The 24265-nt window shown below is 46.6% G+C and overlaps 1 protein-coding gene and 1 long non-coding RNA gene across 2 annotated transcripts in view; both read left to right on the forward strand.

Annotated features, from left to right (window-relative positions):
- GRK1 (G protein-coupled receptor kinase 1) overlaps positions 1-24265 on the forward strand; it is a 54659-nt gene that overhangs the window by 22792 nt on the left and 7602 nt on the right. The window contains exons 2-5 of the mRNA XM_083171198.1: positions 11678-11805; positions 13586-13743; positions 16060-16143; positions 18978-19102. Of these exons, the coding sequence (XP_083027324.1) occupies positions 11678-11805; positions 13586-13743; positions 16060-16143; positions 18978-19102 (495 nt within the window). The remainder of the gene's footprint in view (positions 1-11677; positions 11806-13585; positions 13744-16059; positions 16144-18977; positions 19103-24265) is intronic.
- On the forward strand, positions 4417-5653 carry LOC146059056 (uncharacterized). The gene is made up of 2 exons (XR_014470124.1): positions 4417-4508; positions 5476-5653. It is a non-coding gene; the product is annotated as an uncharacterized LOC146059056 (long non-coding RNA).

The raw sequence follows: 24265 nt of genomic DNA on the forward strand, positions 1-24265 counted from the left end.
AATCTTCCATCTGCGTGTGTGTGTCAGCTTCTCCGATGGACACTCAATCCAATCACGTGCTCGGGGAACCAGGATGGCAAGCTCCTGTGCTTCATATGCCTTATTTCTTGTAGTTGGTTCCTCTGTTGCCCTCGCTGTCCCCTTGCCACGTCCATGGCCACGCCCCCTGGCACGTGTCGCTGCACTTGAAGTGCTGGCCATGGTACTACCTTGTGAAGTCCCCGGTTGTGTTCCAAACGATTCTGCTGATGGTGCATATGAGCCAGCTGCAGGTTGCCCTGCTGCAGAAGGGCCGGGTGTAGGTTGCCCTGCTGTAGAATGGTCAGGTGCAGGTTGCCCTGCTGTAGAAGGGCCGGGTGTAGGTTGCCCTGCTGTAGAATGGTCAGGTGCAGGTTGCCCTGCTGTAGAAGGGCCAGCAGCCTCCTCATTACCCACTGGCCGCATGTGCAGTGGCACATAGGTGGTGCTGGAGTCCATCTGGTCAAATAGTTGCTGCAGGTCTGGGTCCACCTCTGGTTGTGATCCAGACATGTTAGCAACAACATTGTCACCTTCTAATACACCTTTATATACTGTTTGTGTATCCTGTTTGGCGGACATCAGCGGCAGCTGCGTTCCGTGCGTGTGCGTACGTCGCTGTTTTTTCGCGCCGCATACGGTGGCGGAAATTCCATTGTGTAAAACCTGGCGAAACTTCGACATGAAATACTGGTCACCAATTCTAACATTGCATAGAATCTTCTGATACACCTGTGACTATTGCACAATACACATGCTATTTGCTAGCATGACATGACATTTGGTTCATGACTACTGTGGTATTGTTGAGTTTGATTGCAAGCTAAAAGTAGCCCAATCCCTTAGAAAATCCAGGCCACAAATCATGCAATACTCATCACTACTGTTATAGACCACACATGTGAGAGGGCTATAAATAGTGAGTTGCTGCTACAATCATTTGTCAGCAGATCTGGACTTGTCAGGGTCTAAGGTAAGCTCTTCCATGGTCCATGTAGATATGCTATCCATTAGCAATGTAAGTGTATGAATGTATGCACCATTGCCTCACTGACTACAGATTGTTGGGCCAGCAAAGTGCTTGTAGCATTATTGCAACATGTCACATGTTCACTATTTCACTCACAGGTCTTAAACCTGTGTGGGTTCATCTATTGCAGGACAACATGTCCCAGCAATAGATGAAATGTCTCATAGTACATGATGTCGGCAAAAAATGCTGACACCTTTATCTGTGTGTTTAGGACGGTGTGTATTGAGTTCATATTATTGTTCCATCATTATAGGGTCAAATGGATCTTCGGGATTTCACGGGGCGGCCATCTATTGTACGTATTGAAGCCTACAAATATATTTGTAGTGGGATATGGCCATTATGTGCATAGGTGCATCAGTATGTATGTTCATTTCTTTATAGGTTGCTGAAGCAATGATGCGCTACATGGAAAGGAGGCTAAGGGCACTTGCGGCTCTCCCCACTCGTCGCCCAAGGAGGCCAGGACGTGCTAGAATCTATCGCACACGGGTGACTCTGTTTGCTATGCCCGATGATGAGGTACTTACTAGGTACCGGTTACCGCCACATGTAATTCTGGATCTGCTCACGTTAATTGAGAGCGATCTGGAACCTCTACACGGGATCACGACAGCAATTCCGCCTCACACACAGCTGCTGGCGGTGTTGCATTTCTGCGCCTCAGGATCATTCCAACAAGTAGTGGCAGTACTTGCTGGAATATCTCAGCCGGCCTTCTGCCGAATCCTGAGGCGTGTGACGTCGGCCATGTTCAGGCGCAAGGGGCACTTCATGGCCATGACATTTGCCACCGAGACCCTGCGCAGAAGCCAGCAGGCCTTCCATCAAATTGCTGGCTTCCCTAATGTGATAGGGGCTGTGGATGGCACCCATGTACCATTTGTGCCTCCATCTCGAAGTGAGAAGATATATAGGAACCGCAAATTGTTCCACTCACTGAACGTGATGGTGGTATGTGGCCCATCCATGGAGATTCTCGCCTTCAACTCGAAGTTTCCCGGAAGTGCCCATGACTCTCATGTCATCCGACAAACCGGGATATGGCAAAGACTACAAGAGCTGGAAGGCCGTGATGCGTGGGTTCTGGGTGACTCCGGTTACCCATGTACGCCCTGGCTACTTACGCCGTACAGCTACCCAGCACCGGGCCCACAGGAGGCATTCAATGGGGCGCATGTTGCCACCAGGCAAGTGGTGGAGCGCTCAATTGGCCTTTTAAAGGGTCGATTTAGAGTGCTCCACCGCACTGGTGGTGACTTACAGTATGCGCCTCAAATGGTGTCGAGGATCGTGGGCCTGTGTATATTTTTCCACAACATTGCTGTGCGGCGTGAGATACCCTTTGATGAGTGGGAGGTACCATCTGAGCCGCAAGATCCGCCCATGCGCCCATCCCGCGCCCCTGAATGCCGGAGGGGATACCAGCTGCGGGACTCTGTGGCGCAAAGATACTTCAGGTACATGTTATCGAGTTGACAGAACACACCAATTTTAGTCAAAATCAGCCCTTCAAATAAGTACAGTGTGTTAGTTGTCAGTGTTACAAAACTAAAATTAGCCAGCCTGCCCTCCTAATGGCAAAGAAATAGGAGATATTTATCATATGTGCTTAGTTTTGGGGGAAGTTCAATATAGGTGCTAATTATTATACCTTGTACAAGGGATCTTATGTGTTTGTTATATCTTCATTATTGTAGTTGATACTATCCCTGATGACTGGTGAGTACATTGATTTATTCTCTAATGTGTTGGGGATTTTTTCCTGTGTTGATGTATGATTTGTTTGCAGATATATATATATATATATATATCTATATATATGATATTTGAATTTATTCACATGTTTCAACATTTCAAGGAGCAGGCAGGCACCCAGGCAGGCAGGCACCCAGGCAGGCAGGCAGGCAGGCAGGCAGGCAGGCAGGCAGGGCTGGTGTATAATGCTGGTCTCAGGATACCTGCAAGTATGTGTATGTGTCTTTTACACATAAATGTACGCATACACATAGATGCATAGAGTAAGTAATGCTAACTACAGCTATGCGTTGCTAAGCTATAGCACGCGTTGCTTGGCGGAGCGAGGCGTCATTGGATTTGCTAAGTGCATACACACTGTGTTTTATATATATCAGATTTGTTCATTGCCATACATCAGCACTACTGTTTTTAAGGCATGCGAATTTGTCACCATTTGTGTTGGCGCAGAGACGCTGTTCATGTAAAGATGAACAATAAAGTTATTAACACAAATAACTGTGATCAACCAATGCCACCACCTGATTGGTTGATAGATGCCATTGTTAACATGGCGGAGACACGAAGGGCAGACCCCTTTACACATGCGGAGCTGAGGGTTCTGGTCTCCGTCATGGAGACAAGGCTGGGCCGTGCGGGGCCCTTTATCACTAACCGCCATAAGCGGAGGGCCTATGCTGCGGCAGGGCGCCGTATTTACGCCCGCACTCGGGTGCGGAGGTCCCTCGGGCAGCTCGAGAGGCGGTGGTCGGACCTCCGCAGGCGCCAGCCCCAGCTGTTGCAGCAAATCAGGGGCGAAATTGCTGATTGTGAGTATTTTAGCTATGAAATTTCGCACTTACAACATAGCATATATAAACAATAACAGGTGTCTCATGATAAGTGGGTGTCCATGGGTTTAAAAGTCCATAGACTGTTATGTGTGCTTCTTCCTGGTTAACATGCAGTCATGTGGCTTTTATATGTAATGACATAGCATTGAGGATTCTGATGCATACAATGTGCCAGATCTAATATGTGTTACACATTGATAAATGCCAGGGTTGTAATGTTTGAACAAATTACTAACAATCACATAATAATTTAAATGTCACATTTTTGAGTCCATTAACAGTAAGGAGCTACTTGCCTGCATCGTTTGCCATCATTATCACCCTTCCATGTATGTCTTGTTATGGATTAATACATGTGCCCCAATGACCCGACATTGACCATGATTTTTTTTTCTACCACACAGCACGAGCCCGAGCACGACAGGCCCGTGAAGAGGCCGAGGCAGCCCTGGCCCAGGAGGAGGCCCAAGACCCTGAGGAGGAGGTGGCGGCAAGGGTGGAGGAGGAGGAAGTGGAGGAGGAGGAAATGTTGGAGGAGATGGTGGAGGAGATGGTGGAGGAGGTGGTGGAGGAGGTGCCTGAGGAGGTGGTGGTGGAGGAGGTGGAAGAGGAGTTGGTGGCAGAGGAGGAGGTGTTGGTGGCGGAGGAGGAGGAGGAGGTGGTGGTGGTGGAGGAGGAGGTGGAGGAGGAGGAGGTGGAGGAGGAGGAGGAGGTGGAGGAGGAGGTGCTTGTGGCGGAGGAGGTGGACGTGGTCATGGTGGCAGAGGAGCTGGCGGAGGAGGGGGCTGAGGAGGCCACGGTTGCCCCAGAGGATTCCGATTCCGAGGGGGAGGAGGCGTGCCAAGCCCCGGAGTCCCAGCAGATCGGTATGTTTACATAATGCATCATTCATGAAGTAGTTGTACTGGTATTTGTTATGTAGCACTGGTGATTAAAAATTTTGTTCCAATACTATTCATATAGACCCCAAAGTGGGTAGCTACAGATACAGGTACGGGTTAGATGGGGTGTCCAAGGCATCCCTTTCATCCAGGACACCTCTCAATTACACAGGTTTGTGGGATGGGTTGGAGCTCCATTTTGACTGCCACATAACCGTTGTAGTTAAACAGGATCCTGGAGTAAAGGGATGAGTGGATCATTTGTGGATTAAATTCACCTGCTGCAATCGTAGATTATGACCCATCAAATAGTGGAATCTATATTGTTGGTGAATGTTATTTATAAACTCTAGGATGTATGCTATAAATGGAGTATGGCCCGGCCTACCTTGGAATGGAGTCAGAAGTTGCCAGTGTCCCAGGAGCCTCCTCTACCTAAACACCCCCTGTAGTTCAGATTGTTTTTTTGCCCTCACAGAATTGTAGGTTGGTTTAGACAGAATTATGATTTTGAGGATGTGTACTGTGCATTCCTGACATTTGCATAACTCCCATGCCACGAACCATCACTGAACTTAGACTGAGCAGATTGTGACAAGTTCTTATTGACGGAGGCCATGACATGCTTGTCATTGGTTAGTCATGGGTGGGTTGTGACTGAGAAGAAACACTATGACTGTTATGTCTTCTGCAGAGTAAAGGGTAGAGGCAAAAAAAGACAGTATGTAGTAAATAAGTTTGCATGTATGTATATATGTATGTGTCATATCTATTTATCTATGTGTGTCTCTATCTCTCTACATAGATAGATATATATATATATATATATATATATATATATATATATATATACACACACATGTCACCTAGCATTTGTGCAATTTATGTCGCAGTATGTGAAATGTATGCATGAATAACATGACTAATTTTTGCCCCTTTGACATGCCCACAGATGACACCACACCGGCAGATGAGGGGGTGCGTGGGGCCCTCCTGCGGGCGGAGCACCATTTGAGGCTACTGCTAGCCGACCTGCAGGACCTCAGAGATCTCCTGATTTAATTTATTATTTGATATTTTTTTATTTATATGTTAATTGTGTTTTCAAATAAATTGTTTATGCAAGTTCACAGTTGTTGGTTTTCTTTGCACATTAAACAGTATATGTGTAGATTGTTTATAATCTTTTACACAGGGTCTAATACAAACCATTGCACTTAAATTGCTGTAAGGGTTAATGTGTGCAATGCATGTGTTAGGCATGCTTGTAAGGATATATTGGCATCTAATTGATTCCAATTCCAAATAAGCAGTTTTTTATGAGGATAGGTAATTGAATAAGTGGGTCATGTGATGTATTGCAGAAGATACTTAATAGTGGGTTGTTTGGCGTAAATACTCCGCTTACGGGCGGTAGCACCGCTTGGCTCCCGGTCGGATGCGGTATTTCCGAGCATACTCTGTAATACTCTGTAATACCGTGCAGAATCGGAGTGTTTCTCCCGCACACGCATGGTTTGTATGTCGTCCGTAAACACGCCCTGTTCTTAAAGAGTGAGTCCGTCCGAATGCGGAGGACACGTGGGCGTTTCTACGGACGATGGCCGCATGCGGCAAAACACCGTGGCGTGCGGACCGCTCCGTAAGAATGCGGGAATATCCGCACCGATCTGAATAAGGGCCCATGTGAGTTCTGGTACGCCCGGAGTGACCCAGTTCTTCTAAATAATAGAGCACCCACTCCTTAGAGTGTTCATAATAAAGGACACACACAAATTCAAAATGTAATTATTATTTATTTTTTCATTTTTTTCTTCACGCAATACCTCAGTTTGGTGAATCCCACTCATCTGAGATTAACATCATACAAGAGGAAAAGCCTGAAGTTAAAGAAATCTAAGTATTGTTTCTCCTTGCGCCATTGATTATATATCCCATTTCTCTGTATGCTAGATTTCTATTGTGTGCTTATAATTGTGTGTTACTTTCTAATATTTCTGATTTTCTTGTCATTTTATGGCATTCCTGGATGGTGTATATGTTAGTTTATTACTACATTGTGGAATTAATGTCCGCTTTGCACTGTTTCTTTTAAGTGTGTCTCAAAAGGGGGTGATAGTAAAGGTTTCCTTCACGTTCTGAAATGCTGTGACCAGGGGCGTAACCAGAACTTTGTGGGCTCCATAGCAAAATCTTGAAAGGGGCCCCGCTACCACCAGAGGGTTTCATGGAAAAAGAGGGATTGAGAGAAAGAGAGAGTGAGTATGTCCGGGGGTAATAAATAGAGAAATGGATGAGAGGGGGAAGAGAGAGGGAGGGTGTTAGAGAGTGGGAGAATCAAGATAGTGCATCGGGTGTAAGGGAGATAGAGACTGTCAGGGTAGAGAGAGAGAGAGACTGTGAGAGAGACCATGTCTAGGAGTAAGATAGAAACTGTGTCCGTGAGTGTGATAAAGACTGTGTCCCAGGAGGCCAAATATAGGTAGTTCTACACTTAAGGTGAAGGAGGGGAGGGAGAGGGATGGAGGTAATAGAGGGGAGGCTCTCACATGCTGGGAGGAGGGAGAAGGTGAAAAATTAAAATGGAAGCATGTTTGTTGGCAGAAGCAAAGGGAAAGGAAGGGGCAGATAAAAGAGAAAAGGGAAGGGGCAGATAAAAGAGAAAAGGGAAGGGGCAGATAAAAGAGGAAAGGGAAGGGGCAGATAGTAGCACACAGAAGTAGTGGGAAAACAGCTTTGTCACATAGGAAAAAAGACAATGGAGCTGCGCTTTGCAAAATCATATACAATTTATTAAAATATAAAATATCTCAGAAATCTATTTCATACAATTAAATTTAAGTGGCCACTGTGACAAACAAGACGAACACACATACACAACAATGCTCTGTTTAGAATCTGTTAGTAGGATGTTTTAATCTGCGTTCAACTTGTTAGTCCATCATATTAGTATATACCGGTTAGTATTACTTTAAAAGCTTCCCAAATGTTAGGAATAGCTGTCCCCCACTCATGTGCACATGTTAGTGGAATATAACTCACTCATTCTTGAGGATTGTACTTTCAGAAAAGGTGGGGATTCGGCTCTTGGTACTTAGGAGTTGCTCCGACCAGTTGTTTTAGCAGTTCACTGCGGTCATATCTGAGTGTTGTACTCCCATAGACTTGTATCCAGTCGCCACCAACTGTCCCTGTCGCCCTCTACGCGTTTCTCCGCCTTCTCGTGTCAGCGGCTTCCTCAGGAGGTTACCTGTCACTTACAGGGGAGTTGGCAGGAACACACAAAGGGGGAGGGGGAGGGCAAAACATGTGAAATGCAGGAGGGTGAAGTGGCACCTCTAGATCCAGTGCATATGACCCCCCACCCCCAGCTGGTTACCTGCTAAGCATGGTTTGGGAGATATCCTTGTTTGCCTGTGACTGGCAGTGCAGAGAGCCGGTGAGTGGTGACCCGCTGAACCTGAGCTGCTGTATTCTCTGCAACCTTCTCTTACTTGGCCCTTCATGCTTTGAAATATGGAGCCCCCCATCCCCAGTATGTGGCAGATCTCATGGACTCTGGACCTGCATAGTCAGTGTCAGGTCTTCTCTGTGCAGTAGCTGGCCTCCTCTGCTTAGGCTCTAGCCTCTGGCAGTGGCTGGTCTCTCAGCCCCACATCCCCCAGCTGCTGGTCTTCTCTGCATCCAGCACCGGCTCCTGCAGCGGCTGGTCCCTCAGCAGCCTGGTCTCTCACAGCAGCCAGGGGTCTCCTCTGTGTTGGCTCCTCCAGTGGCTGGTCTCTCCTTCCCGGGCTCCCCCAGCGGGTGCAGGGGATTGCTTTTGGGGCCCCCCCCAAGCCCCGGGCCCCATAGCAGCTGCATCCCCTGCACCCTCTATAGTTACGCCACTGGCTGTGACAGTGTCTTCAGGCCTGTGTCTAGATTTTACTCATTGTTGGGCTTGGTTATAATAGGAGAAACCAGAGAAGAGTATCTCAAAATAATTTCCTCAAATAGTTGTGAAATCGCTAAAATGCTTTTGTTGTATGTAGGCTTTATCCTACGTAAACCGGATAGTCTAGTATGTGCATATATACTACACTATATACGGCCTTGTGTTGTTGCTGGAGCTGTGAGGAGTGGCTCATAAAGCTACGCAAAGGCCCATGGGAGGATCTGCTGCTGCTAGACAGATGCTCCCTGTTGGCCATTTTGCTCATAATATATAGAAAGCTTGTGCATAAGCTCTGAACACTGCCCTGTTGGGTATAGGTCATAGGGTCGACACAACTAAGGTCGACATGCATTGGTTTGATTACTGAAGGTTGACATGGGCTTAGGGCAACACCCCAGAATGATGACAGGGTCATTAGGTCGACACAAGCATTAGGTTGACATGGCAAGGTCGACAGTCAATGTCAACATAGTCGACATTGACATCGTATTGGTCCACCAATTTGGGCACACTATTATATTCTCCCTCCATGCCCTAGTAGATGGTAGGGTATGAAATACCGCCTGTCGGCACATGTCGGCTCAAGATAAAACTGTGAAAAACCCATGTGAACCTTTTGTAAACCTTGCCCATGTGGACCTAATGCTTGTATCGACCTAATGACCCTGTCTCCCTAACCCTATGTTGACCTTCTGCAGTGTCGACCCTCAGTGGTCAATTCAATGTATGCTGACCTTAGTTTTGTCGACCTAACAACCATATACCTCCCTGTTGGAGATGAGCTTGTTGTGGCAGTTTAAAAAATTGAAGGGTAAATCAACAGAAAAATTGGGCCCAGTAACCCATGTTTCAGTGGCCCTTTCCTGTCCATGGGACCTTGGCAGGTACAGGATAGTCAGCTCAAGATTCTTTCTTATCTATATGGTAATTTCTCTGCAACAATTGATCCTTCCTGGGCAGATGGAGTCTTCAGTCAGTATTATAGCAGGTGACATGGTCCATTTGTCATAATTATACAATAGAGAGTCAACAAGCAAATCTCCATCTACTCCCCCCCCCCAGCACTGTCTCTCCAGCCTCATCCACCCATGTCTCCTTCACCTCATTCCCTAGTATTTTTGCAGCTTCATCACGCTTGTGTCCCTCCAGCCACATCCTGCCATAGGGTCTCTCCAGCTCCAGCCCTCAAGTGTCTCTAGCTCCAGCCCATTACTGTCTCTTCAGCCAATCTCCTTTGGCTCCACAGCTTCTGCTTCCTTATGACTCTGTTGGCCCCCCAGGAACCTTCCCAATTCCCAGTCTTTTCTCGGCTCTAGATTCCTAGGGGGACCTTTACTAAAGTGTGACTTGTTAGATGTGAGAGATGTTACCATCAGGGCAGCCGAGAGGTATGCCAGGCCACGATAAAATTGGGGGAATGGCCTAATCGCGGGTGGCGTGGCCACCAACCGCGATTAAGTCACGCCCCCAAAATTATTACGGGGACAGTGAAAAAACCCTCGAGGGGGGAGTGTTATTATCGCCCACCCCTTCAGAAGAAGCAGCAGCAGCAGCATGAGCTACAGTATCACGCTGTCAGTGAGACACTCATGCTGAGCCTGCTGTCAGCACACCACATGCTGTACGTGTGTGCTGCTGCTGCCACCCTGGAGAGAGAGTCAGTCCAGGGCCCCCACCAGGCCCCTCCAGCAAGCCGGGGCCTGGGTAATTAGTACCTGCTCCCCCCCTCTCGGCAGCCCTGGTTTCCATTAGCGACTTCTCAAAGTCTATTTGTAATTTTGGAGCACCTTCTAAAGTATAATAGCTATAATCTGATTGGTAGCTATAGGTAACATTCCCAATTCTAAAAACTCACACTAGTAAATTTTCTCCCATTTTCTCCCCTCTCTCCAGCTCCAATGTTATTATGTGTCACCAGTTCCATCCTCCATGTGTCTCTCCAGCTCCAGCTGTCTTGTGTATCTCCATTTCAATTATTCCATGTCCCCAGGTGTATTCCCAACCACAGTCTCATTTTGTCTGTCCACCATTCATTTCCCTATGCCTCTCCAGCTCTATTCTGCATCTCCAGGTGTTTCTTCAGCCCCTTCAGTGTCTCACCACCCCCAGTCTCCTTATGCTTCTCCAGCTGTAGCCCCCTCCATTCCCTCCTGCCAGTTTGTGTGTCGCTCTAGCTCTAGTGTCTCTGTTGCTCTCCAGCTTCCTTCTCTCTCCATCTCTAACCCCTTGTCACTCCATCCTTGCAGTGTCCCTCCAGCTCCAGACCCCTTTTGTCTTTCCAGCTCCCTCCATCCCCTTGGTTCCAACCCACAAACACTGTATTCTGTGTCTTCTCCTGGCTGTTCCTCTTCATAATGTGGCTCCTCTCTGTCTTTCAGTGGTGCTGCATGGTGTGGCATGCTATAGTCAAGAACACGATGCTGCAATAAACCAGAAAAAAAATATTTTGCATTGACTTCCAATATTCAAACTTAGAAGGGAGAAAAACAAGTGACAGGGCTCCCTGAACCCCATACATGGCCTTGTCACCGGGCCTGTGAATCAGCCCAGCACTGGGGGTAGTCCAGTAAGCTTCCAAGGGGAACAAGGGGTCCGGTCCAGCGGGAACTGTCCCATGCCCACAAGGCCCAATCTGCCCTTTGTGAGCACAGTAGGGGGGACAGTGCTGGCAGGAGGGAGTTGGGGGTCTGTTTAAAATGCCCTAAGCCCCCAAAGGCTTAATACAACCCAAGCTATTACATGTGTGCTTATATTTTTTTATCATCACAAAATTTATGAAAGGTTGAGCTTGGTGAACATGTCCTTCCAATACTATTATGTAATTATGTAATGTATTCATGAGTTTGACATATATTTGGCAATTACTTTTGTGCTCGTGGATGCCTGATGTCTGTTGTGAATCAGCAGCTATCTGGAAACACTTGAATGTATGTACTTTGCCTTTGCAATCCTACAGTATATTGTATTTCTATTGTGCTTTTTAAGTTCTGTGGATTCCCATTTTTGGCAATGACCATGACGTTGAGCTTCTGACCTGTGTTACACTATGATGATCTGTGTATGACCTAATCCACATATATTATTTTGTAATTACTGTGTAATTCAGAGCATTGAATAATGAAACTGACACATATGTACAACTAATATTAACGGTGTGATTATGTTAAGATTTAATTAAATAACAGAGCTTTGTTTACAATATTATGTTATATATTCACAGGGTGCAATGGTGGAAAAAAGGATTCTTGCCAAAGTTCACAGTAGATTTATTGTATCTTTGGCATATGCATATCAAACAAAAAATGATGCCTGCTTAGTTATGACAATAATGAATGGAGGTGACTTAAGGTAGGTTCTAAAATTGTATGACATTTAATTATCTATCTATCTATCTATCTATCTGTCTGTCTGTCTGTCTGTCTGTCTGTCTGTCTGTCTGTCAGTGAGGCCAATGGTTGGGAGGGTACTTGCTAATATCAGGCACTTCCTTGTATGAGTCTAATCATTTCAAACTCTAGAATGTACTGGAGTATGTATGTATATATAGTTCTTTATTCCTTGGTGTGCAGAAGCAACAAACAGCAGCTGTACCCGACAGCCGTTTCAACTGGACTCTGCCAGTTTTCCTGCCAGAGTCCAGTTGAAACGGCTGTCAGGTACAGCTGCTGTTTGTTGCTTCTGCACACCATGGAAAAAAGAACTTTTTCTTCATCTGCTGCTGAGTGCTGGTCTGGATTCTTCACTGTGTGTGTGGGGTAAATGTTGTATACGCTCCTTTTACGGACCAGGCACTGGATGTTTTATATGTGGAGTGCGGTCCTGCGGACCTGCTGTGCTTGCCATGCTTCGGGCACGGTGGCTCGATGAGCTCGCCACACTATATAAAATCAACTCCACGCCAACGTGGATAGTGGGGGTATGAAAAGGTTGGAGGACGTGTTCCGCCACACGGGGTGACGTGGAGAGTGGTTGTGTTTTAGGTGTTTCACCATATGAACTACTGAGATCGCATCTCACATCTCACATCTCACGCCACAAAAAAGGGCCATGCGATGCGATGTGCGATGAGATTTCACTCAGGGTGCAGTGAATAAATTAACTAAATAAACTACTGAGATCGCATCGCAAGGCACAAAAAGCCATGTGATGCGATGTGATGCGATTTCACTACGCAGAATAGCCCACTAAGCAAATAGCTTAGTGGGCGCCCTGCTAGGAAACAAGTACCAACATTTCAGATCCTACTACTGTGTTGGAAGATGCAGCATTGGATCACTATTGTGACAATCAGAACATGAACTAGACTTGCCACTCCCAAAAAATGGGGCAGATGCCTCAAGTTTACTAGAAACACTGTTTTATGTTCCTAAATGCACATGAAACAATATTCTGTAATTTGTGTTCACAGTACAGTATTGATCTGACTAGCCTACCCTCCGAGAACAGCCAGCATGCTCCTGAAAAACATGTGGTTCCCATGGAGAGGCATGCAAGTCCCCTGCTTATGCACAGTCTAATGCCGGGCAGCGTCTGAGCACCTGTTCAGATGTTGCCCGGCTGTTCACGACCCCCTGCGTGGCGCGATTTGGTCATAGGTCCCGCTGCACAGGCCGTACCTCCACCACTGGAGCCCTCCGCCTCCTGACCAGCGCTCCCGGCTGCACAAAACCCCCGGGCTGACTCCCTCCTAACGACCGCTCCCGGCACCCATAACACCCACCGACTGACTCCTCCACGCGGCTCAATCCTGGGATCCCGGGAATCCTGGAAATGAGCAGATCCGGGATTGAAAAAATTCCACAGGTTTGGCAACCCTACCCGTAACCGCCCCCACACACTGTAGGGATAGGGTAACAATGATGCAATTGTGTGGCCACACCCTTAATCCACCCACCTGCGAGTCGACCATGCCCCTTATGCGCCGTCCAAGTCGGCAAGTATGATATTGCTGTACAGTAGAAGTAGTTTTTTTACACAGGTATAGGAACACACAACTCCAGTACACTTAGTACTAGTAGTTTTATCAAACTGGTACTAGTTTTTACTAACCACTAGTTTTTATTTTTTAAATAATCATGCCGCATTAATTGTGCCAAATTACCTACATTGAAAACTTTTCTGTGTTTAGGTTCCACATTTACAATGTCGATGAGGAAAATCCAGGTCTTGATGAGCCCAGAGCATGTTTTTATACTGCACAGATTATATGTGGGATGGAACATTTGCATCAAAACAGGATCATCTACCGGGATCTCAAACCAGAAAATGTATTGCTAGATAATGACGGTATGCTCATTTCAGATGGGTGGGATTTTTTTACTAGATTAAGATGTTTAAGACAATAAATTATATAGCAATTGATTAGAGCACTCTTAGGATAAATGATAATTAAGGGCCTGATTCAGAGATGATCGCTGTTGTGCAGATTTGCAATCCGTTCGATTATGGAATGACTGCACATGTGCATGCATGCGGGAGCCAAAGTAGTGACAAAAATAGCGAGAATATCAAATCACAATCCCCTGGCAAGTTCACAGGAAATCAGTAATTTGGGGGTGGACACCTGCAGTTTTCTGTGAATATCTGAAAAAATGCAGGCATGCCAAGGTGTTTTCATGGAGGGTGTGTGACATCAGCTCCGGCCTCGCTCAGCCTGTATCGCAGATTGGGGAAGAGTGAGACATACTGACATTTGTACAGAACGGAAAAAGCATTCAGTGGTACAGGAAATGCATATGGATGTGCGACAGGAAAGGGAATAGTAATATTTTCACAAATCATTTGCAGATTTGCGCAGGGCAGGTTTTCTTTCTGTCTGGGCGGATAAGCACTCACAATCATCTGCAGATTTGCAGTTGAGCGATAAACTCCTAGGCTAATACTTATGTGCCCGTTGCCAGGGGTTATGTGCTTGTTGCCGTTTGTTACATGCTCGTTGCCAGGGGTTTCATGTTGTTGCCAGGGGTTTATGTGCTCATTGCCACGGTTTACATGCTCATTACTAGGGGATATGTGCTGGTTTCCAATTACGCACTCCAGTTACGCACTCATTGGCAGGGGTTATGTTCTCATTGCCAGGGGTTATGTTCTCATTGGCAGGGGTTATGTTCTCATTGCCAGGGGTTACATGCAGGTCGCCAGTGGTTTCGTGCTTATGGTCAGGGGTTTCTTGTTCGTTGCCAGCGGTTACTTGCTTGTTGTCTGCGGTTACATGCTCTTTTCCAGGGCCTTTACATGCTTGTTGCCAGGGAATCGGCACTTCTGGGTAGTATTGAGCACACTGCCTTCCCCTGACAGACGCTAGAGGTGTAGTAGAAGGTGGCAGCCATTTTTAGTAGGCAGTTTTTGCAGATTCCATACTGTCCGCATGGATTCTGCAGAGACACGGCACCCCCCCTGCGAAACTGCGCCCCCCCCCCCCCCCCCCACCAGGGCTCAGCACTCCAGGATGTAGCCTGATCAGCCTATGGGTTGATCAGACCTTGTTAAAGTGTAATAGTTTATTGTAATAATAAGCAGAATCATATAAACTGTAAATGCATAGCAGGCAATGTATTACATTTTAGATAAATTGGAGAAGTTGCCTATAGCTGCAAATGATGGCTACTTAAAAATTCTGCACTTTAGCTCTCTGATTGGTTTGATACTTCTCCAATAAGATTATACAGTATATGTAAATGATGTGAAAGCAGTTGCAGCTAGGCTGCCCCACCAGAGGGCAACTGGTAATGGGTCAGATGCACTAAGCTTTCAAAAGTGATAAAATGGAGAGTGATAAACTACCAACCTATCAGCTTCTGCCTGACATTTTTTAAACACAGTCTGTGACATGGCAGGTAGGAGCTGATTGGCTGGCTGTTTATCACTCTCAATTTTATCACTTTTAAAGCTTAGTGCATCTGGCCCAATGTGTGAGTGGGGAGACACCTGACTAGTGGTGGCCCTGCCCTGTGCTGGGTGGCCCCTCCACAGCCTATCTCCGCCAGTTGTAATTTAAATCAGGCCAATAGTACTTGATGCTAAATGGTGACATTGGGGTAAATGTATGACGCAGGGATATGAGTGGAGCCAGTGGTGAAATTGCCCATGGCAACTAATAAGCATTGACCTAACATTATTAATTTGCATACTATAAAACTATACAAAGCAGCTGATTGGCACACATCACCTCTTTTATCACTGCTCATACAGGGCCGGCCACTGGAGGGTGGAAGTTAGGAGCAGGTGTCCCCCTCTGGATGGGATGGAGGTGAGCGGCCTCCGCATCGCCCATCCCCCCTCACCCTCCCGTGGAGTGACTCTGTGGCCCTTGCCACATCACTCGCCCCCCCCCATGGAGCGACACCAACGCGGCAGCCCGGCACCCCCCCCAAGTGGAGCGTCGCCGCGGCTGCATCAACACCCACTGGCACTGGCTTCATACATTTACCCCATTGTGTGTACCCTACATGCAGGTAGCATTTAGGCAACATTCTCTTTTTATAATATTTCACCACATGTATGTTTTTTTATTTATATCAAGACAAATCTTGTAACCTTTTGAAAAGAAAAAAAATCAGCTGTGACAGGATTTGTAGAACAAAGTCTGTGTTTACCCTGCAGGAAATGTCCGTATTTCTGACCTTGGGCTGGCTGTTCAATTGAAGGAGAAGAAAAACAAGACCAAGGGATATGCTGGGACTCCAGGTAAAAGGAATGTGCATGTCAGGGAAGGGGATGCGGTCATTTGGTCTACTGCATTATGGTCGACAGTCATTAGGTCGAATCCATTAGGTCGACATGCTAAAAGGTCGACATGACTCTAGGTCGACATGGGAAAAGGTCGACATGATTCTAGTTCGAAAGGTCATTAGTTCGACAGGTCATTAGTTCGACAAGGTCATTAGTTCGACATTGTCTATGTCGACATTCACAAGGTCGACGTGGAGTTTTTCCCTGTTTTTTGAGCCAACATGTGCCGACAGGCGGTATTTCATGCCCTACCATCCACTAGGGCGTGGTGGGAGAATAAAATAGTGTGCCGAGCGTAGCGAGGCACCGTGCCCGACGCATAGCGAGCGCAGCGAGCGATGCGAGGGGATGCAGTGCACTTTAAACTGTGTACATGTCGACTGTGTTGACATTCAGGCAAAAAAAACAGTGAAAAACCCCATGTCGACCTTGTGAATGTCGACATAGACAATGTCGAACTAATGACCTTGTCGAACTAATGACCTGTCGAACTAATGACCTTTCGACCTAGAATCATGTCGACCTTTTCCCATGTCGACCTAGAGTCATGTCGACCTTTTAGCATGTCGACCTAATGGATTCGACCTAATGACTTTCGACCATAATGCAATAGACCAAATGATCCCAACCCCAGGGAAGTATGGGGTCTGTCTCCTCATCAGCAAAGCTACAGTGCAAAATAACACATCAGAAGTTCTGTTTGTTTGATATCATCAGGGCTTAAAGTGGTCCTGGAGAGGCGGTGGAACTAATTTCTCCTGCCCTCCCCTCAACCATACCACATTAGGTGAGCCCGGGCAAGTGCGCAAATGCAAACCCCCTCTTATTACACCACATATTAGTACTCCTTACTATGTAATGACACAGAGTAGTGCCCCTTATTAACATTACATCTCTCAGTAGTGTCCCTTGTTCATGTTACGCTACACAGTAGTCCTCCCTAACCATGTATGGGATGCAGTAGTGTTGCTTAGTACACAATGCCCACTGTAGTAGTGCCCCTTACACATAATGACCACAGCAAGAGTACCTTGTGATGGCTTGACATCACATACACTATGACAGAAAAGGAAGCTGCTGGGACAGGCTTTCTGTTGGAATTGCTGTGCAGGGCTGTGGTGGAGGGGGAACTAGTTCCCCTTACTATTAGAGGTGATGGAACTCAGTTCCCCTCCGTTCCCGCCCTCTTTAACCCTTGGATATCACATTCTGTATTTTTTTCCCCAGCATCTCAGAGGATATTACATTTATCCCCTTATCATAATCTACAAATATTCAAGACTCCTTTACCCAGCTTACTAAACTTGGAGACACACTTGGGTGGCACGATGGAAAAGTTATAGTTGCTTCCAACTGCACTCATTTATAATCTCCGTTCTTTTTGTTTGTTTATCATCCCTTTTTTTGTACTCACCCATTCATCTTAATAAATGTGGGATCTGTCAGGTGAATTTTTCAAATGTTTAATTTAAGGATTAGGAATGTTCTATGGATTTCCTTTCTATATGGCAAATCTTTGTAAAAATAAACAGTGACGTGTAAATAAGGAAAACTCCATATAGATAACTTTCTTTTCCCACCAGTCCTCCCTTCTTTCCATTCTTTCTTCCTAAATTAGACTTTGGGTGTGATTCAGAGTAGTACACAAACCATAGCTGCCTACCCTCCTGCATTCTGCAGGAGACTCCCTGAAATAACAGCAATCTCCCTCTCTCCCTCATTAGTCTAGAAATCTCCCTCATTTCACCTAGCCCACATTACACTGTTACATTTCACACATTACCAAGTATAGTAGCTCTTACTAACTGTTTTGGAGCTGATCTACATTTGTATATCAGTCATTTTTACAAGATTCCTCTCAGATGTAGCAGTACACACCCAAGCTTCTAGGTGCCACGTTCACAATCTCTTTTCACAATCTCTTCATATATGGAAGTAGACACGCCCATTGGGTGAAGCACACCACACCCCCTCAATGGGGCACTGTGCAAAATTATACTACCAACTATAATCTCCCTGAAACTAGTTTTCAAAAGTAGGCAAGTATGACACAAACCCAATTGTTTATGTACAAATTCGATGGCGGGAGGACTGTGTATGTGCAGAATGGGTCCTGTGTCATTGCACTAAGTGGCCAACGTTCCCACAGAAGATACAATGGCTTCATTTTCAGATGCAGCTGTGGATCACAGAAGCAGATCTTAAGAGGCGTCCTTTTACACAAGACGCCTTCTGCGGCATTAGCATCATTTAGAAGTAGTGGCTGCAACAACTGTTCATACTTGCATTGTGGTGGCCCACAAAGTATCCCCCATCCTCCCATTCACCCCACCCCCCTATCACCCTGAGTGGCTGAGGGGGGATCCTTATTAAACATTGGTCTTTTTACACATTTAAAATAATTATCTGTGCAATTTTTTTCCACGAACCTCTCGTACATTGCAACACCATCTACACAGTAAACACTGTTTATAGAAACAGTAGGCCAGGGTAGTGATACAATCAGGGCTTTTTGTTCGATGGAAACATTTGTAACACTTCCTAGCTCATTCCGGGCATACAACGTGATGGGAGCTCTGCAATGTTACCTGGCTGCCCAGCATTCAGTACGAACCAGTCCATTCCTCGCTAAAGACACCACTTGTCATGCTGTCAGTGTGCATTGTATAAGCATACAGTGATTAATGGCAGTCATACAATATAATACAATACAATATAATAGGAGCTAAATAGCTTGTAAATTCCCAACATTCTCGTACACCTCCTGATTGCATAGATCTATTTTACAGGATTTATGGCTCCAGAACTGTTGAATGGAGAAGAATATGATTATTCTGTGGATTATTTCTCTTTGGGTGTAACTTTATATGAAATGATTGCTGCACGTGGCCCTTTCCGATGTCGAGGGGAAAAGGTAACAACACAGTATTGGTTATACGTATATGTAGGGTTTAAATACATTGGCTCAATAAGATGACTTGTTACATTAACTGATCTGGGGGGAGATGTCTCAAAGCTTGGAGAGTGATAAAGTGGACATAAACTACCAATCAGCTCCTGTCGTTTTTTTTTAAACACAGGCAGTAACAATTAGGAGATGCTTGGTTGGTACTTTATCTCTCTCCAAGTTTATACACGTTCACTATGATGTGGTATAATTATTATATTTTGTTATCAGTAATGCAATTTTTGTAGTTAAGAATGTTTTCCTCTGAGAAAGGATTGTATAATGCAACCGTTTAGTTCAATATTACATATAACCAATGTAACTTTACTTTGCAAATGTGTAAATGCAGCTACCATACATATGCTGTTTTATGTTGCATTAACCACTTGAGTGATGGGTTTTGCTGGGGCAGGACACCCTACCAGGGCAGGTTTGTCCTGCCCCGGAAACTCCCCACTGAAGGGGCAGCTGCTACCTTCTGCAGCAGCCCCTGCTCCCCTGGGGAGGTTTGGAGCATCGCTGGTGCACCACCACCAGGGGCACCCCCCAGTTGCTCCCTACCCCGGCCAGACCCGACTCCCCACCCCGGCGATCGTACACCGGATTGCCGGTGCTCCCCTGCCGCTGCCCCTGCCACCAGTCGCAGCAATGTGTAGGCGGTTGTTGGGATGGGAACTGGCCAGAGCAGAGGTGAGCGACAGGGGACAATGATGACAGGGGGTTGCCCCTAGAGGTGGTGCACAGTTGGAATCACAACCGGTGCACACCGCCTTTGCTTGGAGAGACCAATAGTGCAGCGTGTCTTAGCAACGTACATTTTTGGGCATACCACTGAAGTGGTTAAATAAGATGCACAGGAAACAGGGACACATGTTTACCCCCCCCTCTTTTACAATAAAAGGCATAACATTTAGAATGGGAACATCACTTTATCTCTAAAAACTGAATTGGTATTAGATGTGGCTAACTTTATCTCTACAGTAATGCTCACTGGACGATATGCAAAAAATACTCACCACCTCTCCTCTTTTATCTCTACCCCTACTTCGCTTCTTTCCCCCCTCCCCTATCTTCCCCCACCCCTCCTTCTCTCCCCTGCTCTCTCTCTCCTCTGTCTTTCTCTCTCTCACTCCGGTCTCTCCCCTCTTTCTTCCAAACCTCTCTCACTCCCCCTCCATCTCTCACCTCTCTATTAGGGGCAAATGTATTACAGATTTCACATGCAATATGATCTGGGCAGGATCTTACCATCCAGAATCACCATGCCATATGCAATCCTATTGGTGCTATGCTGCAATCCGCTCTGCTGGCTACTGGGGGGTCTGCACATTTGCGGTCAGCTAGAATGCGCTTCACAGCGTCCACTTCCAGGGGTACCTTCTGCCCGGTCAGTGGGCTACTTCCATTGTCAAATGGCAGTAGCTCCGGGGGCCACTATCCATAATACCAGGCTGCATCGTAACCCCAACAAAATGGGGAATGCGGCTACATGCAAAATCAGAGGGATCGCAGTGGGTAATGGAGATACCTGCTGCGGTCCCTGCTTCATAAATGTGGGGGATACTTACCTCTGTCTCTGGCACTTTCTTTCTCTCTCCCTGTCTCCCCCCTCACTATCTCTGACACCCTCTCTCTCTCTAACACTCTCACTCGATCTTGATCTCCTCTTTATTTCTCTCTCCCACACATCCTCCCTCCCTGATATTCTGGGTGAGATTTAATGCCACCCCAGTTCAGCGGCAGTGTCATCTGTCCGCCGAACTCAGACTTTTTTTAAAAGAGGAATTAACTTACAAGGCAAAACCATACCTTGTAAGTTAATTCCCCTTTAAAAACACATCCGAGTTCGGCGGACATCTCGCACTGCCGCTGAACTCGGGCGGCATTAAATCTCGCCCTCTCTCTCACACCTCCTCCCACCTCCCTTTCTCTCTCTTGCACCTTTCACCCTCTCTCCACCATTTCTCCTCATCCCATCTTTCTTTTTCTCTTTCCAATGCTCCTCTCCCTCTCTCCCCTGCAGGGGCTGGCTGGCAACTTTTAGCCTAGGGGGCAAGTCCAGAGCACTGGCCCATACCCCCCCCCCAACTCTCTGGAAGACGGAATGCTTGTGCGCGCCGGAGTCGCGCTGAAAAATTAGGCGTGTGGCCTATCATAAGGGGGCGTGGCCTATACCATGATTGTATTGTGTACCTGCAGATTGCACATTGTGATGCTAATTACACATTATGCCGCACACCTTGATGCCCATTACACTCTATACTGTGATGGCAATTACCCAATGATCCCCACACCGTAATGCCCATTACGCCCCATACCATGATGCCCATTGCACCGCACAATGTGATGTCCACAGTGCCAGATTTGCCCCCACAGTGCCAGATATTCTGCCACAGTGCCAAATACACATATGCCCCCACAGTGCCAGAGACACATATGCCTCCACAGTGCCAGAGACACATATGCCCCCACAGTGCCAGAGACACATATGCCCCCACAGTGCCAGATATGCCCCCACAGTGCCAGAGACACATATGCCCCCACAGTGCAAGAAATGCCCCCACAGTACCAGAGACACATATGCCCCCACAGTGCCAGATATGCCCCACAGTGCCAGATACACATATGCCCCCACAGTGCCAGATATTCTCCCACAGTGCCAGAGACACATATGCCCCCACAGTGCCAGATACACATATGCCCCCACAATGCCAGATATTCCCCCACAGTGTCAAATACACACACGCCCCCACAGTGCCAGAAACACATATGCCCCCACAGTGCCAGAATTTGCCAGCAGCAACTCACCATTGTTGCTGTCTCTCATCTCCATCTGCTGGGGGAGGGGGGGGGGGCGGGGGAGAGCGCAGTACATGCCACATGCCCACACCCCAGTCCGGTGCATCCTGCAGCCCCAGTCCGGTGCATCCTGCAGCCCCAGTCCGGTGCAGGCCGCGCACCTCCTCCAGCTCTCCTGCGCTGGCCGCGGCTTTCAGAACACGGCCGCGGCTACAGGAAAATGGCCGCCGGCCTCCTGCACTGAGGACATGTCCTCAGTGCAGGGGTCCGGTGGCCATTTTCCTGTGGCTGCGGCCGTGTTCTGGAAGCCGCGGCCAGCGCAGGAGAGCTGGAGGAGGTACCCGGCCCTCAGCAAATGGCTGGGTAAGCGGCCCGGGGGGCACATGGCACCCTGCCCCCTGGCCCAGCCCGCCCCTGCTCCTCTTTCTTTCACTCACTCCCTCTTTTTCCATGAAGCAGTCTCTCTCTTTCCCTGACACCTCTTTGTCGCTCACTCTTTCTTCTGCTCCCTAAGGGGCATTGTAGTGACAATGGCTGGTGAGGGGGGATCTCAAAATTTTTCTATGGGGCCTAAAAACTTCTAATTATGCCCCTGGACCCACAAGAGTGCGCATCAGTACTAAGTATGTACTATATAGCGATTTAGTACATACACAATGAATGATTGAATGAATTTGTCATAGCAAATGGTCATTATTGTAAAAAAAAATGTAAATGGCTCCTAGTGTGTACCTGGCCTAACTGAGTTTCAGAAAAACGTAATGATAAGATTTGTGTTACAGGACACTTATATCTGAACATGAATACACATTTGAAAGTTTTATTAAGTTGAAGTAGTGGTGCTGTGCACAATTAAAGCCCCATACAGATGGGGTGATTTTAGCCGAAATCACCGGGGATATGGTTGCTGAGCGACCATATCCCTGTGCATACAGGGTGGCGGTCACCAGGAGAGTGCTCCCGCGACCAGCCCTGTAGTGGCCGATGGTCGCAGGAGCATGCTTCTGCGACCAGCAGCTTTCCCCGGCAGAGTGACTGATTTAAACAGTGACCATCGCTGGTCACTGATGAAAATGGGACACTCAGCAATTTGGTCACTCTGCAATATTATAGGCACTACATGTCCCTAAACAGAAGAACATGGAGATATCTCTCCGTGTTATTTTTAGGAGAATGTACATTACATTATCCCTGCATGAAATATAAGCCTAAGGTATAGAATGATAATAATAGGTAAACTTCACAAATATTTGTAAAATTATTTTGGGTAAACTATACTGATATCCTATCCAGCTATAACTATACTAATACTATCATTTTTATATATATATTTTTTTTATTTAGACCATTTAATACATAAAATATATTCCCCACTTGTAAAAAAAAAGAACACTTGGAAAACATAATGATATAAATTATAAATTCACAAAAGTTACTGCTTTATGTGAACATGAATGACAAAGGATTACTCTGCCCTCTTGTGGCAGCTGAAGAAACTTCTGTAAGGAAAAAAATTAAATTTAAGTGATTTGAATGTTACTTACTTGTGTCCTCACGTTCTGGAACACTATGATTTTTGCTGTAAACTGATCTTAATAATCACCCTGGTTAAGAGTGTGGGGTGTAACCCAAAGGTCATACAGTCAAGGAGACACATTGAAATAGCAGCAATCTCCCTGATTCCATGAATAGTGCCATTTCCCTGCAAGATCCATATGGCTACAAGCATTTTTAAATAATGTTTCTTGTGGTCACTAATATAGAACATACCTCCCAACTTCTGTCTGTATGAAATAGGGACACTCGCGCGGCATCCGAAAAGGGGGCGGAGCGTATGCAAATGAGGGTGCGGCTTATGCTAATTAGCCGCAACCTCATTTTTATACGAGAATAGACGCTGTGCGCATGCGCACAGCGTCTATTCTACTAGATTGGGGGTCTCCCAACTGTCACCCCCCCCGCAGCGGGACAATGCCTGCCGTGGGTGGGACAGCGGGACAGGACCCGAAAATCGGGACTGTCCCTCCAAAATCGTGCCAGTTGGGAGGTATGATAGAACCATTTGTAAAACAAAATACTAAAACAAAGCCCTGAAAAGTAACAATGGGGCAGATGTATTAAGCCTGGAGAAGAGATAAACTGGAGATAAAGTGGAAGGAGATAACGCACCAGCCAATCAGATCCCAACTGTCATATTTCAAACACAGCTGATTGGCTGGTGCGTTAACTGTTCCAAGTTATCTCCACTTTATCTCCAGTTAATCTCTTCTCCAGGGTTAATACATCTGCCCCAATGTCTTTTGATCGACAGTGGATCTTACTAACTGCTTT

Source organism: Crinia signifera, chromosome 2 (genome assembly GCF_055691185.1).
Source record: "Crinia signifera chromosome 2, ASM5569118v1, whole genome shotgun sequence".
NCBI classification, from domain to species: Eukaryota; Metazoa; Chordata; class Amphibia; order Anura; family Myobatrachidae; genus Crinia; species Crinia signifera.